Raw genomic sequence first — 19,096 nt, 5'->3', positions numbered from 1 at the left:
GGATAAATAAGGTCCACACAGCTAAATTGTGTTTTGCTGAAAAAATATAGACTAGCTTGTGTGTGGATCCCCCAGGCCCTCAGTTAACATCCTACTGAGAAACCTCATGTAATAAGTAGATTTCCAGTGCACACATAAATACCTGAGCTTTCCTCAGTCTTAGGAGTGGCTGATGAAAATTACCATTCTGAAACAGTTAAATTCTCATTTCTATTAAATGTTATATGCATTAATTCCTATTCACTAGAAAGTGATGGATATTTTTTGCAGATTGTAAACAGAAGCTTCCTAAAATGTGTGTGTCCTGGAAAAAAGGGAGAAAAAGACAGAGTTATTCTGTAATTTGAAACACTGAAACTCATATTTACTGCCACTCTTGAAAGTATTTATGTAAATTTTGTGCTATTTTGTTGTTGTACTGGGACTCTAGTTCTGTTTCAATGAATTCACCTAAATATCAGTTGACATTTCCCTCATGCTTCACAAAGAAAAATGGAAAGGCCACGAAGGAATGATAACTTTCCTTGAGAACTGTTTTAGTCTCTTAGATTTTTCTTTGAAAAGGAAATAGATTCTGACATCACTTTCTCTGTATTGAAATAGCTGCATGCTGTTACCCTGCTTCAGACTTTGTTTCCTGGATAATTTTCTAAGGTGAAATTTCAAGGTGTAGATGAAAATGCTGATGATGTTGGAACTTAGTAAAATAAAAAAAGGGTGAGCCCTTTCTCTGAAAGTGTTTGTAGCACCTCAGTGTGTCTCCCTGACAGAAGAGCTTCTCTTTGAAGGTGCTAACACTTTTTATTTGTAGAATTAAAAGTACTAACGTGAAGGAAAGGTTGGAATATGCTTTTCTACCCTATGCTGAGCTAAAATAAAGGCCTGCCCTAATCGAATCCAAGTTTCTTTCTTGATGTTGTGCTATGGTTGCAGTCCTTCAATTCTGCTATTTCAGGCACTTGCCCAAGTGCTGTGTACTGAATCAATGGAAGAAAGATTAAAAATAAATAAATAACCCAGTTTTCCAGCAGTGTACCTTGACATTACAGCTAATAAGCAGAGAGTAGTGCAGTTTGAATTTCTTGAGCTCCTGCCTATACTTCAAAGAGAACTCCAGGTGCATAATTCTTACTTTTTTGTGTGTGGGTCAAGTTTTCTTTTCCTCTAGTCTCTGTTTCATTGGATCTGAAATTAAATCCTGTTTGTGTACATCCATGACTTCTTTCCACAAGTTATTGATAGTGGATGTCCTTGGTTGCAGTAGGAAAATATATTTAATTTTTGTTTGACTCTAGCAGAACTCAGTCTAGAAATTTGAAATCTTAAAGGTTGCCAGATTGCTGAGAGAGTTGTTCATGGTCTGCAAATATTTTTCCATTCCTATGTAAATATTCATCCATTTTTACTGTGTTTGGTTTCAGAACTCCTTCTTTATATATTTTTTTTTCCTGGACAAATGCAATTTAGGCCCATTTGCAGGGACATTAAAAAGCTATGGTAGCTGTGGAAGCATGAAGTTGCCAGTACATTCTTACTTGTTCTATTAAGAAACTATGCCCTTAATTATTGTATAGTATCTTGTGTAATGTTAATCACGGTATAATTTGGGGATCAAACTCTAAACCTCACAACTCTTAATGTTTTATTTTATTTTAGAAAACCATATTGCAGAGCACACAGCTGAAAGTTATATGTTGCAGTGGCAGCGAGGACATATATCAAATTACCAGTATCTTCTCCATCTCAACAATCTGGCTGATAGAAGCTGCAACGATCTCTCCCAGTATCCTGTATTTCCTTGGATCATAGCAGACTACTCTAGTTCAGTGTTAGGTATGTGTACACAAAAAGGCATGTTAGTGCATCATGACCAGCCTGAAATGTGGGGGGGGGGGCTTTTACACTGCATAAAGTTCATGTTACATCAAAATGAACCTGGCATTAGTGATCTCAGATGTTTTCTTGTGGACCCCTCCCCTTTAGCTTAGGGGATAAAATACCTCACCTTTTTCTGTTAAGTATTGCACTCCTCAGATACGGAGTATGTACCAAACATCTGCTTGGTTGCTTTGCAGATTGGCAGTGCTGAGCATTCAAAGACTTTTCTGTGATTCTTATAAATTGAACAGAACCATGGAAAAGTAAAATGACTTTTTTTTTTTTAACAAGTTATACACACTGAAATGTGTAGATTCCAGGTGTTCTTTTATAATTCTTAGCATTGCAAATTGAATGCAAGAGGCTGACAAGGCTTGTGCCTAAATAGACTCCTTGATTAAGGGTCTTCGTGCAGTTTGTGATGGGAGTTTGTCCTTTTGAGGAAGGTGTCCTTCTGCAAGAAGCAGAGTAGGGGAATCTCATGGTTTTCATCAACACCTGCTCAAACACTTCAATCTGATTGTATGGTGGGACTTAACTGTAGCCTGACAGAATGGTTAGTGAGTAGGAAGAAGACAATACGGCTGCTTTTGTGCCTTTGGTAGCAGGACCTTGACTACATGATACTACTTGTAATAACTGTCCCATATATTAACTATTAGCTCTTAAGCAAGAGGCATGAGATTATATGGACTTGGAAGGAAGATGAGTAGCCATTTACAGTATGACTTTATGGGATTGCAGTTAGTAGGGAGGGAGAAAATTACTGGAGGTGTTCTGTGTTGGTTTTTGTTTGCTTTGTTGCTGCTTGGATAGGTTGGGGGTTTTTTTGTTTGTTTTTAAATATTGATTAGAGTATGTTAATGTCTAACAGAGTGCTTGGAGTCTATAACCATGAGTTTGGTTTTCTTTAGATCTGACAAAGCCTGAAACATTTCGTGACCTGAGTAAACCAGTTGGTGCCCTGAATAAGGAAAGGCTGGATAGACTGGTGGTATGTATATCTTGGTATTTATATGCTGAACACTTTGGGCCTTGTACATATTGGCAATAAAAGGAGCTTTGTTCAGCAAGCTTTGGGAATTGTGTTATGAATTATTATATCTAAAGTTAACTATAAACCTTATCAGAAGCAAACATACCTATAACCATTCCACATTTATTTTCCAGCTTAATTTCATCAGTACTGGTTTTGTCAGTACTAATTTAAAATTATTTGAATACATTTCCTCTCTCTTACTACTGTTTCATACATATATGCTTTTAAAAGTCTTGCCTTACTTTTGAAATAATATCCCCAAATCTGTTTGACTATATACCGTGGCACTGAGATGGTATAAACATATAGGGATTTATGAAACTTCAAAACCCTTGGATTTAAATGTGTAATGTAAAACATGTGTTTGAAAGAAATAAGAAAAAGTAGTAGAAATCTTAAGTATTTCCATTTCAGAAAAAACTAGATTTGAGGGAGAGTACTTCAGAGAGAGGAAATTTGGATCCATGGAGGTCAGAGCACTAACTTGAAAATTCTATATGCTTATAATAGTGCACTGTGTGTTTCTATTTCTCAAGGTAGGCAGATTTTCCTTTCATAAGCTGTCAAACACATAGTTAGAGACTTAGAAGTTCCTCTGTTGCTTGGCTTGTAATTATTTGTGTAAAATTATTATCTTCTATGGAAAGTTAATTATGCCAAAATATTTTACAGAACATTAGAAAAAAATATTGCCAGAATAACTCCATTATATTGATAAAAAAGATTAAAATATTTCAAAATCATATAGCTTTCTAAGGTTGTGGAAGGTGAGAATATGAACAATATTGTGTTTACAATAACAGTATATAAAGTCTTCCTTCTAAGATCTGACTTTCCCCAAACTGTTATTGGCTTCATGCTTACTGCAGTAAAAGTTATTCTGTTTATATTTTGATACATTGTAGAGTAATTCATAGGAGCTTCAGACAGGAAGGAATCTTCCAGGTTGATGAAAGTCAGTATGTTCTTCCATACTCTCATTAAACTTGATGTGAAAGACAAAAAGGAAGAATTTGTTTGCACTTCTTTGAATTTGAGTCACTGCAGTTGTGTTAAAGTGAGAGAGGAAAAAAACACTGGAAACCTGGTAGTTTTGGATGATCAGTTATAACAACTATTTTGCTGTGTTGATTTACTGCTCTGATTAAAGCTGCATGGTTATTAGAACTTAAGAGTTTTTATCATTAGAAGAAAAATTGAGGGTGGTCCTAATCTGTGTCTTTAAAAAGAAACAGTGTGTATGTGTTCAGTATTGAGAGAAAGCAGGAGTGCTGATTTGAAACAGACATTTCCTTCTTCCTGTGTTGCAGACACGTTATCAGGAAATGCCAGAGCCCAAGTTCATGTATGGAAGCCATTATTCTTCTCCGGGTTATGTTTTGTTTTATCTCGTTAGAGTTGGTAAGACAACTTTTATATGCTCTCTGAAGACAGTTACTTCCAAAGCAGACAGGGTTTGGAGCAAGCTGATGCTGTTTTTCTTTCTCCTAAGCTCCAGAATACATGCTCTGTCTGCAGAATGGGAAGTTTGATCACGCTGACAGAATGTTCAACAGGTTTGTTTACACTTTGTATATAACTAGGCTGGTTTTGTTTTCAAATATGCATCAATAGGGAGTGTGAAGCCTTAAAAATATTTTTTCTAACAAATGTGTGATTGATCTGTATTATCTAGTATTGCAGAAACCTGGAAAAACTGTTTGGATGGTGCAACAGATTTCAAAGAGGTAAATGGCTGGAAAGTTATTCAAATCTTCTCATCTGTGCTTTGCTTTCTCATCTACTGTTAATTTGAGAGTGTTTGGTTGGAGTGTGTTAGGTTGTTTTTTGTTCTTGTTTGTGCTTTTCAGTTGTGTGGGTTTGGTTTGGGGCCTTTTTTTTAAGGCTGATGACTGCATTTTATGAATCCTTTATTAACTGTATATTAATCATGTATCAGCTCCATGTTTGCTTGTCTGTGCCTGCTTTCTGGTTCTTAGTTTAACAGAAGTATCATTGTGAATGCTATTGGAAATACATGGGAATTACCAGAGTTATGGATTAATGCTGAAAAGATGCAATTTTATGTATTGTTTGCTGGAATCTTGTAAGGATTTGGATGTATAGCAATGCTATATTGAGAGAGTTAAACTGTAGTAGTATCTTGGGTTTTTGAGCCTTAAGAAACCCTAACTTGTAGAATACGTTGAGAATAATAAACTGTCACATAGTAAATACTGTTAAACTCCTTTATCAAAGAAACATTATTTAATACAGTGATGCTTTTTTAAAAAATAGTCTACAGTTAATGGTTAGATATGGTGGTATTTAAAGAATTGATTTAACCTCTGAAACTTCGGTCATAATTTTAGTTTTGTTCTAGATTTTAGTCTTGACTCTTACTTGATGTCCTAAAAATGAGAAGGTAGCTATGCAATGAGAGTTCTGAAGATACTCATCGATATTATGGATTTATATGTCACACATTACTTGTTAAAAATGAGTGCCACTCCAAATTTAGCAGTTTAGGTCAGAGAACTGTCTTGTAGGGAAAACCTGCCCAACTTTAGGGCTTGACATACGAACTTTAATAACTTTCTTTCCACTGAATGATCTATTTAAGTGATCAAAGCTAAGCTAATACCAAAACTTGGTTGTTTTTTGTTCTTTTTTTTAAATTCCAGTTGATTCCAGAATTTTATGAAAATGATTCTAGTTTTCTAGTAAACAGTTTGAAGTTGGACTTGGGAAAAAGGCAGGGTGGAAAGATGGTTGAAGATGTAGAGCTTCCACCTTGGGCATCAGGTAATAATAGTCAAACTTCTTGTATTTTTAATTAATTCAAGATTGCTGGAATCATGGCTTTTCCTCAAAAATGTCCATTCTGGTTTCTTCTAGATGAATTCTTTAAAACATTGACATAATTAATAGGTGCTTTTATTTTTTTGTAAAAAAATTGATGTTTAGCATGGGGGTGTTTGCTTGGCTTTTCAAGAAAGAGGAGGAAGAGAGATGGATACCAATATTGAATGGGATGTTTTCTCCTTTAATTAACCTATTTTCTCTTGTCAGGTCCTGATGACTTTCTTCAGAAGAGCCAAGAGGCTTTAGAAAGTCCATATGTATCAGAACATCTTCATGAGTGGATTGACATCATATTTGGCTACAAGCAGAAAGGAAGTGAAGCAGTTGCAGCTCACAATGGTAAATACACATTTATAGAACTAGCAAAAAAATAAAAAAGGGATGTTTCAACTAGGCAGGAATGGTAAATCACAACTTATCTGTAATGCTTATTTTGTGCTTTGAACGTTTGATCCTTATTTGAAATAGTGACTTATCTGGTAGTATTGCCTTCGTGGTGATTTGCATCTTTGAAGATATGCTTCAGGGGGTGGACAAGACGATTCTGTAGCATTGCTGGGAATTGCTTGCACATCAGTGTGGCAACAGAGTATGGAATTAATGTTTCCCAATTAAAAATGGGAGCCTGCAGGGTCTCCAAATAAACATGTATTTAACTTTCCTCCACTGTAATTTCAGTGACAGAATTTCAACGCAATTTCCCCCTCCTCCTGAGAGAATTGGCAAGGGAAGGAATGGGCTAGTGGGCTCCAGGTCTTTAGGAGCAAGCATGAAGGAAAAAGTGTCTTGGTTTGTCCTTGTATACATACATAAGACTGCATGTGAAATGCTTCACTGTTTGCAGCCTTACTCTGAACATGTATCTCATCACTGTGGGCCCTTACAAAGGGGATGTTGTTATGTGACTGCGGTGTAGATGTGTTTATTTACACCTGATAGTATTACCAATGATTAGCTTATTCATCAGTCTGATATTTCAGCTGTGTATGTTACTACCCAATAAGGAAATGCCCTCTTGGTAAAAAAAGAGTAGCAGATCAGATTTTTAGGATGTTTATTCCAGAAGCCCTGATCCTTTTGAAGGACTACAGGTAACAGCTAACATTGAGATAATTTGCACTTAACAACATAGAATATGTTTAGAAGAAAACCTTCCTACAACAGTGGTGAGGGTAGGAATAAACAACTCCTCATTTTGGTACTCAGTACTTTTTACTTCCAGGGTAAGATAGTTGAGATAGGACTTGTTTTGTTGGGTGGTGGGGATTTTGGTTTTTGTTGGTTTGTTTTGGGGTTTTTTTTTTGTTTGCTTGGGGGTGTTTTGGGTAGTTTTCCTGTTGTTCATTTCTTTTCAGTGTACTTTCTCCACATGCCCTCAACATATGATGGGCTATATTTTAGAATTTCAGGGTTTGGCATCCAGTCATACTGTGAGCATAAGTGTCAGTTACCACAGACTGTAAATACAGTAAATCAGCATATAAATTATGGCACCTATATTTTTACCTCTCAGAAGAGAGCACTAATGAGAGCACGTTTTATGCATAATGTGCTGCTTCTGCTGCAGTATGGAATTTTATTAGCATAATGAATTGCAGACACTTAAGTAGGTAAGAGGCAGAAGGGATCTATGTATGAATGAAGTCATGTCAAAGTAAATAATCTTAAGCAGAGGCCCCAGCGTCATTTGCGTCATGGTAATTCACCTGGAAAGGTGAATACACAAACCTTTCTGATCATTCCTTATTACTTTCTGTTCCCTGTCTAAAAATTAACCAGAACTAACCAGTTAAGGAACTGTGCTTGCTTGGTTATTTACTTATTTGTTTATTTATTGGGGTATTTAATGAAGTTTAAATAAGTGACCCTTCCTTTATGAAAGTACTGATTTCTTCTGGAACTTTCTGAAAATCTCTTAGAAATCCTGAACTTTTTTTTGGGTAAAAAAATCCAGGATTAAAATGTAAGACCTCAAACTCTAATGCCTACTGAAATAGCTTATTTGTGAGTTTAAAAATGCAGCTTTGTTTATAGGAAGACAAACAAAATGAGCCTTGTATATCTACATTGTACAAATAAACTTTTTTTTCCAGTGTTTCACCCATTAACTTATGAAGGAGGAGTGGATTTAAACAGGTAATTAACAAGAATCTGAATGTTTTTGTTAAAGCAGTTAGCTAAGTTTCTCAGTATCTCTTGAAGTTCTCTGCTAGCTGTAGAAGGGCTCTGTATATGAACGGTGTTTCTCTTCCATTTTATACTCCCAAATATGCAGAGAACCAGCGTCATGTTCTCAGTTCTAGCTTGCATTGAAAGATTGTTACTTGAACATTTCTTCAGTCTGGCTTTCATGAAATTGCCTCATTTTTTCAGTCATTGAGAATATTGTCATTTTACATAAAGAAAATTAAAAAGCTGTTATATGATTATGAATCTGCAGTAAATCAGTTCTTTAAGAATGTGTGATGGCCTGTAGTTCTGTAGTAACTGCACATGCAGGCCCATGCCTTCAGGGGAGGGAAGGGAAAAGTAGTACTTGTCTCCTTGGCTTAATTATATATCTTGTTTTGTAAAGTATTATGGACCCCAATGAAAAAGTAGCTCTGCTGACACAAATCCTGGAGTTTGGACAGACGCCAAAACAGTTGTTTACAACCCCTCATCCTCGAAGGATAACTCCAAAATTGAAAAGCTTGTCTCGAACATCTAGTCACAGCATTTCCATAGCTGAGTCTCCAGGTAAATGTTTAATAGATAAACTGACAATGTAAAGGATTTGTAATTTTCAGTAGTATCTTTCTCCCACAGGATCTCATTATACAACTCTCTTGGCTACTTTCCCCGTAAGCCAATCCAAGATAAACCCATGAACTAAATCTTAAAGAAAAACAAACTAGACCAGTTTAAAATTTGAAAATACAGATGTTGCCCTGTATTTTGCCTTCTGTTCCAGTGTTCTCCTCTGGGACTGTTCAACCTCTGTTTCTGAAGGTGTGGGAGGGCTATCGTCCCAGCCTTTCCTGACACTTCAAATTCAAGCTGATGTGACAGCAGTTGCACTGACCATATCTGCAGGCATTTTAAATTATGTAAAGATTTGTTTGGCTTTTTAACAGGAATGTCTTAGGGGTAACCAGTTAATTGGCTTGATCAAAGTAAACCTTAAGAACTTATATTAAGCATCTGAATTTTTTTCCCTTTTCCATGACTTGAATGAAAATCTGAAGGGATTTTTTCTTCCCCCGTACATACTGTAGGGCCAGAGTTGACTGAATAACTTTCTTCAAGAAAATGATTGTAATGCCCTCACAGGCTTCTGTTCAAGGCAGGACTTAACACCATTTCTCTGAAACTAAGATGCTCTTGTCTTCATAATGTATATAGTAATTTAACGATAAATTGGGCTGAAGATTCAGCCCAGGTATCACTTGGAAAGGTTTTTCACATTTGATTGTCTTTAATTCACTTACCATTTGATGACCTTCACTTTTAAGCAGAGGAATGACAATGAGTGCTACTTAGCATGGCAACCTGTAGCATCCAGGTGGCAAGAGTGGCTTTGGAAGTTGTATGTGGTGATAGTAATGGTCATATGTATTAAGTAGATGTGGTGGTTTGCTGCCTAGAGTCATTAATTCACACATTAACAGTTTCTCTTGGGTTTGAGATAATTAGATGTCGATTATTATAAAAAGGTCAATTTTGTCACATTTTTCGTCCGTTAGCTTTTGCAACAGTGAAATGAAGTTGTGACACTCTTAACAGAATGCAACAGAATAATAAAATCATATACTGTATTGTAGCAGTAAATGGCTTTTCTAGTTTTTTTCCATCTGGAAAGGCCTTGACATTTCAAAGGACATCAGAACATCACTGCAGAGTTTTTGGGTTTTCTTTTTTGTTTGTTTTCCATTTTGGAATTATGTTCTGTAAAGTCTGCAGTTTAAAAGCACTAATTTGGTGACAAAAATCCTGGTTTTGACTGTGTAAGCCTATGCAAATTCAGGAAGAGATTTGGGAAAAAAGTTAGTGATCTTGTCACTCTCTGCATTAGCCTAAGGGTCTTATTCCTGAAGCTCTGCATGATTTCTGTACTTTAATATTTACGTCAGCTACCTAGGTATTTGAAATATGTCTTTATTTTCTCTTTGTGATGAAACTTTATTGTGGCATTTTATTGCAGTTTCTCCAAATGAAGAATCATTTGAAGATTTGACAGAAGAAAGTATAACACTTGCCTGGAACAATATTGCCAAACTAAAATTAGATAAGCAATATAAAATTCACAAAGAGTAGGTACTATTCTTTTCAGTCAAAATTCTTCCATTAAATTGGGGTGGGAGATCTGTTTATCAATCTGAATGATGGGTTAGGGTTTAAGGTAAATACTTTTCTTTGTGAGATGACTTAGTGATTTGATTATGCAAGATTAATTTGAGTATATGATGGGTTTTGAATCCAGAGAAGGTATTTGTCAGCTTGATTTTTGCTGCTGTTTTTCCTTAGCTCTAGAGCTATATAAGTTCATTACCATTTTAGTAGCTGAAGCAGATATTGATTACTCTTTTCTAAAACTGATAACAGCAGCCAGATAAAGACTTCTGTTTATTTTTTTTATAACACCAGGAGGACCAAACTTCTTCATCCCATCTGATTTGAAAGGTTAAACACTTAAGTTTTTCTACTGCACACCTCAAGCTGCTGCTGTGTGAGCAGTTTGCCAAGTCTCCAGCTATAGGTTTTCAGTTAATCCAGGTACCAAACTACTGTTCTGATGGATTCCTAGGGAGTCAACAGTCAGTAGGGGCACTCAGGTGGACTTTGAAAATACCTAATAATGAACAATGGCAGCTATATTTTGAAGAACAGATTTTTCTTTGGCCCCATCTCTTGTCCTAGTGACTGGGCTGGTTATGAGGATTTCTTACTACCTTGAGTCCAGCTACTTTCTTGATGACTGTAATCCAATCTAGGAAAACATTATCATGTCCCTAAAACAAGGTAATATTTTTAGTGAGAAACCTGTTACCAGACTGTTAGCATTAGAGAAATCCTGATCCTGAAGAGACTCAAATTTCAGCTTCTGATTATTTTTATTACTTTTTTTTTTTCTCTGAAGACTGCTGAGAAATAATGAGACACAGAGCTGTGTAACAGAACTTTGGCTGTGCAGGATGCTCTGGGCTTCCTAATTCCCTGACATAAGCTTTGTCTAAATTTCTACCTATAGTGACTTTGCCAATGTCAACTTAAAGGAGAAAAGATGTGCAAGTTCCAATTCCTGACACTTGGGGTATTCAGTATCTGCTTGTAGGCAGCTTCCTGACTATTTGTAGCTAATCCAAAATTGGAAAACTGAATGTGAAACCATTTATCCTCTCACATGGGCAAGTCCCTTCTGATGAAGATGGAGTTCTTACAGAACACAATGGGGATCCTGTCCTGGTGTTTCACATATTATGTCAAGGTATATTTTTGTCTCTAGGCAGATAACACACCACTGAAGTGTTTTTATTCTCCTTGAATGTCTTAGCTCTTACAGAGCTCAAATAACAGATTTCAGCTGTAGTCTGTTTACAGTATGGTGGTTAAGTTTCAAAACCTATGAAGTCACCCACAAGCTTACTTGTATTAAACAGGGCAATTACTGGAATAGCTGTCACTTGCAATGGGTCTTCTGTTTTCACTACATCCCAGGGTAAGTACTGCACAGGTATTTACCAACCTGCAGTGTAAATGCAGGTTTATGGGGTTTTTTCAACAAAAGGGCATGAAACTGAAATATATATCTGATGTAATTAAATAGCTTAACTATATGAATTTGCTCTGTTTTAGATGATTTTGACTCAAGCATTTCAGTATTATTTAGGCTTGGAAGATAATTTCAGTAATAATAATAATGGAAGTTTGTCCATTTAGATACCAGAGCTCTCTTGGAGTTTGATGAGCTTGGGGTAGTCCATCTGTAACTGGTACAAAACAGAGTGGTTCCAGGCCCAAGTCACAGGCCTTATAAAGAGTTTCTCAGAGACTATGAGAAACCTGTGTCTGCTTCCCATAGTAAGATATTCAAGCAGGAAAAAAATTATTACCTTCTAGAATATAAAATAGTCCTTTTTTCTTCTATTTTGTCCCTTGTCCCCAGATTCAACTTTGAAGATGTTTTCCAAAGAATCAAAAACCATCCAGAGAAGTGTGTCCTTTTCAAATATGGTAAGTTGCTGTCAAAATAAGGAGATCATTGGAAATCTTCTGAAAGCTGCTCAGAGAGATGGCTCTTAGCATCCATCAATGCCTCTTTTCTTTCTCTTCCCTACTCAGTTTTATTGTGTGTGAATAATTTAGCAGAGTGAATTGAGACTCTGTCAGGCCACCAGAGAGACAGCACATTCTGCAGACATGGGGAAGGAGCATTAATTGGTTACACTGGCTGTGTTCTGAGTTGCCCTGCTATCCAGGGAAGAACTTGTGGTAGACAAAGATAGTCTGGCATCAGCAGAGGTGTCTTCCTGAGCAATCTTGAACTACCATTGGGACCAGAATTGCAAAGCTTAAATTCCACCCATGTGCTTACATCCAGCATTGCCTTACTGCACCCAAGTGTTTGAAGCCTGAGTCAGCCAGCAAAGGAAAACCAAGCACAGGGAGTGGAATCTGTGCTGGGTGAAAATGAACCATCCTTCCTCCATGAGCAATGATCTCAGCAACTTCTGAAAAACATTTTTCCCCTGCTCCTAAAAGAGCTGGCAAATGGATTCTGAATTTGATTTTCTGTGCTTGAGCACTGTGGCCAGACCTGGGTCATAAAGATACACTCCCAGTTGCCATGTTCAGTCTTGTATTGGTGCAAGACACCAAGATACATCAGTTTTCTCTCTACCATCATCTCTGGGGGGAATGAGAATGGCAAATGTGTTGCCCAGACAGAAGCCATAGCATGTCCTGACTGGTCCCCAAGTAAGGTACAGGATCAAGAGCCTGTGGTCTGCCATGGGACACACTAGCAGGTGAATTGAGATACATCAATTCCTAATGCTTCAGCAAAGGGAAACTTTGGAATGTTGCTTCTTGGCACTGTGAAAAGGGAGCTCTTTGACTCCTAAGCAAAAAGTCTGTTTTTCATGAGGAGGTCTTGTATACTCTTATTCTTCTCCCCTGTAGCTTTAGTGCTGATCTAAACACTTACAGTAATGTAGTACAGCAAGAAGTAGTCTCTACAGTCCAGCGGCTTACTGTTCTTCAAGCAGACCTAAAACATGACCAGTAATGACATCAGGTAGAAGCACTGGGCTGATTGTTGGTTTTTTCCTTGCCATTTCCAGTGATAGTAACGTAACTGAGCAGGTATCTGTAAATGTTTCTTGTTGAGAATAGCAGGAATTAGTTACATTTGTTCTTTGGAAGAGCTGAGCTGATAAGTACCTGTGATGGAGAACAAACATCAAAAGAAATCTGCATTTTTAGTTTCTGTTAGCCATTTGAGTCCAGAATTGACAGCAGCTTAAAAGATGATCTGACCCAGTTACTTCTGAGTGAGGAATTACATACTTTAATATACCAGCTTCTTTGGAAAGATCTCTCAGTTCTGCATGTATTTCTGAATGTCTCTGCTACGTTTATTTAACAGAGATGAAGTATTCTTGCTGTTCAGTGTCCAGCCTCTAAGGTTTTTCTTGGTCAGTGTTCATATAACATCTGCATGTTGTTTACAGAAGATTAAAATGCTTCTTGTTCTCCAAAAGCATGTTAATATACTTTTATTGAATTTGGGGTAAGAAATTGAATACTACTTTTTTTTTTTTCTTACAGGCTTTGTCATCTTGTCTGATCTTACCAGGAGATACCACTGTCATAAGTTCTTCATGGGACAATCATATGTGTGTATTTATTTCCTTTTGACTATTGAATTGCATGGGGTGCCTTGGTTGTTACGTTTATGGTTTTAGATAATGATACAGAAATTCGTAGTTAAAACAGTGTCTGTTTCTATTTCTTCCCATTAGATTTCCATTAGAAACTACAGAAACAAAGTTACTTTATCTAGGAAAAAACCCCTTAAGTTTTACAAAATGTAATGCTTTTGTAACCTTCCTCTGTTAGATATTTTTATTCAATTGCATTTGGAAGACAGCAAGACATCCTAATGGGCCATGATGATGCAGTCAGCAAGATCTGTTGGCGTGATGGGCGCTTATATTCTGCATCTTGGGATTCCACTGTGAAGGTTTGTAGATGGGGTTGTTACAGTTGCATAATTATTTATAGCCAGCACTTTGTAATATTCAGACAGCCAAATGCTTTGGGCTGGATGTACCTCTGGTACTAGAGTAATAACCTAGCTAGTATCACAGTAAGTTTACTTGGGAGTTTATTCTTCATTTAGCTTTAGCTCAACTGTTTCAAAGCTAAAGTGTTATTTTTTCAAGAAATTTCATTCATTCTAACTTTACAGTAAAAAATAAGGAGTCTGAAGACAAACTGTATTTGTTGGAGGAACTGGAATGTTTTGTGACTTTGGTGATTCTGTTCCTGGGGTGGAACAGACTTCCAAAATGTTTAATAATTTTGTAGTTTACATTTTTCAGCTAAGAGGACCAGAAACTTGCTAATTTTAAAGAGCATGCCTACAGTTAGGTGGAAAGATAATTTGGAAGCTAGACACAGGAAGTAATTTCCCAAAGACTGCTGTGTATGATTTTTTGGCAAGTACACATTCAGTGCAGTGATACACCCACTCTTAGGTAAGCTCTGTAGCTATCTGGAGTCAGGAGAGTCATCTTTAGCACGTGGCTCTGCTTAGGGTAAATGAGTTCAGGTGCCATTTCTTGCTGTGTTCTGCCATGTAGGCAAGGCCCACAGTGAACACCAGCAGTCCTCCTTGTAATGTGAGAGTTCAGCACTGGAGGAACTCATCTGGGGTTATACTACTGCTTCCTTGAGCAAACTTAACTATCTGTGTTGTAGGTGTGGCACTGTGTTCCTGGAGAGACCTTGAGCAATAAAAAACACCACTTTGAACTGCTTGCAGAGTTAGAACATGATGTTAGTGTAAGTATGTTACAGTATCTCAGAATAATAAAATTAATTGATCATTTAAATCATGATCTAGTGGTAAAGCACAAGGGTTGGGTTAGGGGCTGAGGAGTGTATTTTGGGAAATGTGTATGGGGGCTTTTTGTTGTGTTTGGGGGTTTTCACTGTCTGATGGTTCTGCTCCCTGCTTTGTTGAAAGGCCCACTTCTGGGGACTGAAGCACCAGTGTAAACAGAGGTTTCTTAATTTGTCTTGCTCAGCTTGTGTGCACAGAATTCCTATGGGGACAGGAAGGATTGGGTGGCTTTTGTTTGCTTCTTTGGTTTTGAAAACAGACTAATCTTTTTTCAAGTGTTTTGATTGTTACAGCTTCCTCTTAATGTAAGGCAAGCAAATGAAAAAGAATTCCTGAGTTGTTTACTATGTTATCAAATATCTTAGTGAATTTCACTGTAAATGTATAAACACATTGTGTGCAATGAATCATAAACGTGTAACCTCATACTTTTATTTATAGCCTCTAATGTCAGCCTAGTAAGATACTTAGAATTACAGTATTCTAAACCTCCTAAGAGTTAGTTTTTTAACAGGTCACATTGGCAAATAGTGAAACAGTTCTGGTAACATTTAAGAACTGTAGCCAAGAGAACTGGAAACACTGATGGGTAGGAAGTTTTTTAAAAGTGAAAATTTTACCGTTAAGGGTAGAGTCTGGCATTTAGATGGAGAGTATAGGTACTAAAAGCAATATGAAATGTTACTTAGCATTTCTGATTCAGCAAAGCAAAAGCCTTTTAAAAATATCTTTGTGACCTATTTTTTCTTTTTATAGTTCGGATTTTTCATACTTGTACTTAATTTAAGGATGTTGAGAATTAAATTCAAAGCTTTTCATAAATAAAATATCATCTTGGGGATAATGGGCTTGTTTTGTGTATGTTTAAAACCTGTCTCAAGATGGCTTCCATGAAAGAATAGGAAAAATCATGGGATGTTTAACTTCCTAGGTAAATACAATCGACCTTAATGCTGCAAATACCATACTGGCATCTGGAACCAAAGAAGGTACCATTAGTGTTTGGGATGTTTCTACAGCAACAGTGTTGCACCAGTTGCCATGTCATTCTGGGACTGTATTGCATTCTGCTTTTAGTCCTGGTATGTTGGATTTCTGTTTTTAATATGCACTGCTGGGAGTTTCAAAGGGAATCTTATTCCTGGTATCTTTCCTATTAGAACTACTGCTTTAAGGGGGATGGTGAGATGTTTTGGATTGTCACACATCTCCACTGTAACGAATTTAATTGTACACAAGGCCATGCTAGGCTGTAGACCAGTGGTCTAGATTCTAAACCAATCTTGTTTATCTTTGCTTGCTTAGAGACTTAATTTCCAGTAAATTATTTATAGATAAGTAGGTCAGGCAATGTCATATTCAACATGCTGATCACAGAGTGCTTTAGGAACTAGAACCGAATGTCTGAACATGCGTTGTTGTTGTTGTTTCTTTTGTTTGCTTTCTTCTTTTGTACAGACAGCAGACATCTACTGAGCACAGGAGAGGACTGTTGTTTTAAAGTAATAGATGTACAAACTGGAATGCTCATATCTTCTGTGACTGCTGAAGAGCCACAGAGGTAATGCTGAGAACATGCAGGTTACGGAGCTGCGTGGAGATAGTTGGTGACAGCAGAGTGGAAAGGGCAGTAATACTGGGAACTTTTTGTTGAATCACTTTTTAGAGGGCAAAGGCTGACACTCTATCATATTGTGTGCATTATGATCAAGCTTTCCAAACTGGGGCAAACTCATACAGCTAAGTAAATAACTTTTCAACAACAACTTTAATGTCCTTTAAAGATGATGAGATCTGTAGCTAAACAGCTCTTCCAGCAGCTGAGCTACTGAAATTTCTAACAAGGTGACAATTTTCTTACTTAAATCATCTCTATAGCTAATAATTGATTCTTTGGTTTTGTTTTGGGGGGTTTGTTTTAATGTTTTCTTTTTATTTCAATGATCTTAAAAAATTATTGGCTATTAAAATCAAAGACTGATCACCTTTTTCCAGCAACTGAAACGTATACAGTTATTTATGGTTTATCAGGTAAACAGACGGAATGCTTACTCAGTTACTGGAGTAAAAATACAGCAGCTATACATGGAGTACACGTGTTCATTTTTTTTGTGGGTATATCTAAACATACACATGTTCACATATATATTTTCACTAGTTATTTACCTGAAAGTCATCTTTGCAGTTCAAATGATTGTTTCAGGAATATGAAGTGGCAGAAGTGATGGCTCATGAGAGCACTGGGATATCACACACGTGTAGCTGACTGGGTCCTCTTCTGTTAGGGGATTGTTTTATCCTCTGCCAGGGGCAGGCCTAACTAGATCTAGGGCAGTCAGAGAAGCAAGTTTGGGTCATGACTCTTTAAAATAATTTGTGAATAATCTTTCCAGAAAGACTGTGTTAAAAAGTGGAGCTTCCTTTGATTTCATATCTCTATTTCCAATTCTTTTTTGACCTAGTTTGGAAATGTTTGGTTGTCATTATGTAAAAGCTTGGCATGAACTAATTTCAGACTTACTTGCAGGTGCTTCAAGTGGGATGGAAATACCATCTTATCAGGCTCTCAATCTGGTGAATTACTGATTTGGGACATTCTTGGAGGAAAAGTTATTGAAAGAATCAAAGGGCATACAGGTATGCCTGAACTATTCCCATTCTCAAACTGAATGCAAGATTACTATTTTCCAGCTCTTTTAGTACTGAAAACTTTGACTCATCTGCTCAGCCCAGCAGGCTGTTCCTGATGTCAGCTTTACATGAAACACCAGAATTAAAAGTAGGTCCATGTGAGCTGCCTAGGAACTCTAATAACAATGGAGGAATATTGCTGTTTACCAGACTGGCCAAAGGGAAATTACTCTCAATTTTTCTAGTTCACACAACACTGCAAAAGCCAAACTTTTTCTACCTCTTGGCCCTCAAATACAGTATAGACTGCACTGTATCCTTTGTCATGGTCTGTCCAGGCTGAGTCTAACAATGTTAAATAAAGTTTACTGGAGAACTTGGTTTGGATGGGGATTTATAGGCTGATTAAATATATCTATATAGTCTCAGGACATCAGCAACCAGAATGTGTGGAGAAAACTGAATAAAACTGAGGTAGTTTAAGTTTTTAAGGCTATTTAACTAAAAACAGTTGTTTCAAACTTCCATACTGTAAGTTTTACTCTGGAACTTGACCTGTGGAGAGATCATTCTGGGCTTCTAAGGCATGTGCTACAAGATGTGAATATACTTTTAACATGAAAATGCCAAATGGCAGAGTAAAAAAGCTCATTCTCCATGAATGCTTTCCTTAGTTGCCATCTGCATTCTACACTGCAGTGGTGATGTCCCTCTAGTACCAAAAGTCAGCTGAGGCAATGGAGCATGAGATCATCACTGTGAATACGAGCAGCTACCTAGAAGCCTACTACAATTGCTCTTAGCATATATGGTGTCACTGAAATGTAATGATGAGACTATGCTAAACTCTCTTAAAAAGATCTGTTCTGTCATCTCGAGTACCACACTCATTTGCATTTGGATTTGTTTGATTTTTGCTTTGTTTTGTTTCCCAGGTGCTGTAATGTCCATGTGGATGAATGAACAGTGCAACAGTGTTATTACAGGAGGGGAAGACAAACAAATCATGTTCTGGAAACTGCAATACTAAGTGCCTTTCCCTCCATTTAAATGAACTGTAATTTTAAACCAGACCTTTTAAAGGAATTTAACTGCGTGCAATGATGGCTGCTGAAGTTCAACCAGATAGGAAGCTTTGTTCAACTACAACTTTCTATGTTATGGTGACTTTACTGAGAGCTCTTAACTTCCATAGAGTATGCATTTGTTTTTCATGGACTATCATACTGAAATTGCTTGTCTAAAATGAGATCTGATATAAAATTAAAGACTTATTTTTCTGTAATTAAAGAGCTCTTAACTTGCAGTCATTGTTTGATTTACATGGAACGAATCAGAGCTTGCTGTTTGAACTGCTTTGAAAGAAGCAGCATTTGCATTCTTAATTTAAGCCTTTTCAGGTGTGTGCAGCTTAATGCTGTCATGTCTTGTGCCATAATGCATGTACATTGTGTGAAATCAACCTTTCTTTTTAGTAGAGATGCACGTGATTGTAAATACTGCTTTGAACATCACAGCAGCTACTGACTGATCCTCAGTCTGGGCTCCTAGACAGTCTTCAGCTGTGGCTATTTGCAAAGGCATAGAGCACACTA

At 36.9% G+C, this 19,096-nt stretch overlaps 1 protein-coding gene across 1 annotated transcript in view; it reads left to right on the top strand.

Moving 5' to 3' along the window:
- Positions 1-18,791, top strand: part of NSMAF (neutral sphingomyelinase activation associated factor) — a 39,056-nt gene extending 20,265 nt beyond the window's left edge. The window contains exons 13-31 of the mRNA XM_082284074.1: positions 1,657-1,833; positions 2,793-2,872; positions 4,228-4,318; positions 4,410-4,473; positions 4,593-4,644; positions 5,581-5,701; positions 5,969-6,100; positions 7,855-7,897; positions 8,337-8,500; positions 9,945-10,053; positions 11,401-11,459; positions 11,907-11,974; positions 13,571-13,638; positions 13,862-13,985; positions 14,726-14,809; positions 15,802-15,952; positions 16,329-16,431; positions 17,398-17,507; positions 18,437-18,791. Coding sequence (XP_082140200.1) covers positions 1,657-1,833; positions 2,793-2,872; positions 4,228-4,318; positions 4,410-4,473; positions 4,593-4,644; positions 5,581-5,701; positions 5,969-6,100; positions 7,855-7,897; positions 8,337-8,500; positions 9,945-10,053; positions 11,401-11,459; positions 11,907-11,974; positions 13,571-13,638; positions 13,862-13,985; positions 14,726-14,809; positions 15,802-15,952; positions 16,329-16,431; positions 17,398-17,507; positions 18,437-18,531 — 1,895 coding nt within the window. The 3' untranslated portion in view covers positions 18,532-18,791. The remainder of the gene's footprint in view (positions 1-1,656; positions 1,834-2,792; positions 2,873-4,227; positions 4,319-4,409; positions 4,474-4,592; positions 4,645-5,580; positions 5,702-5,968; positions 6,101-7,854; positions 7,898-8,336; positions 8,501-9,944; positions 10,054-11,400; positions 11,460-11,906; positions 11,975-13,570; positions 13,639-13,861; positions 13,986-14,725; positions 14,810-15,801; positions 15,953-16,328; positions 16,432-17,397; positions 17,508-18,436) is intronic.
- The last annotated feature ends 305 nt before the right edge of the window (positions 18,792-19,096 follow it).

Source organism: Coloeus monedula (genome assembly GCF_965178545.1).
Source record: "Coloeus monedula genome assembly, chromosome: 1".
NCBI lineage: Eukaryota > Metazoa > Chordata > Aves > Passeriformes > Corvidae > Coloeus > Coloeus monedula.
The sequence above is the reverse complement of the archived record's forward strand: the minus strand, read 5'-3'. Positions and strand labels throughout refer to the sequence as shown.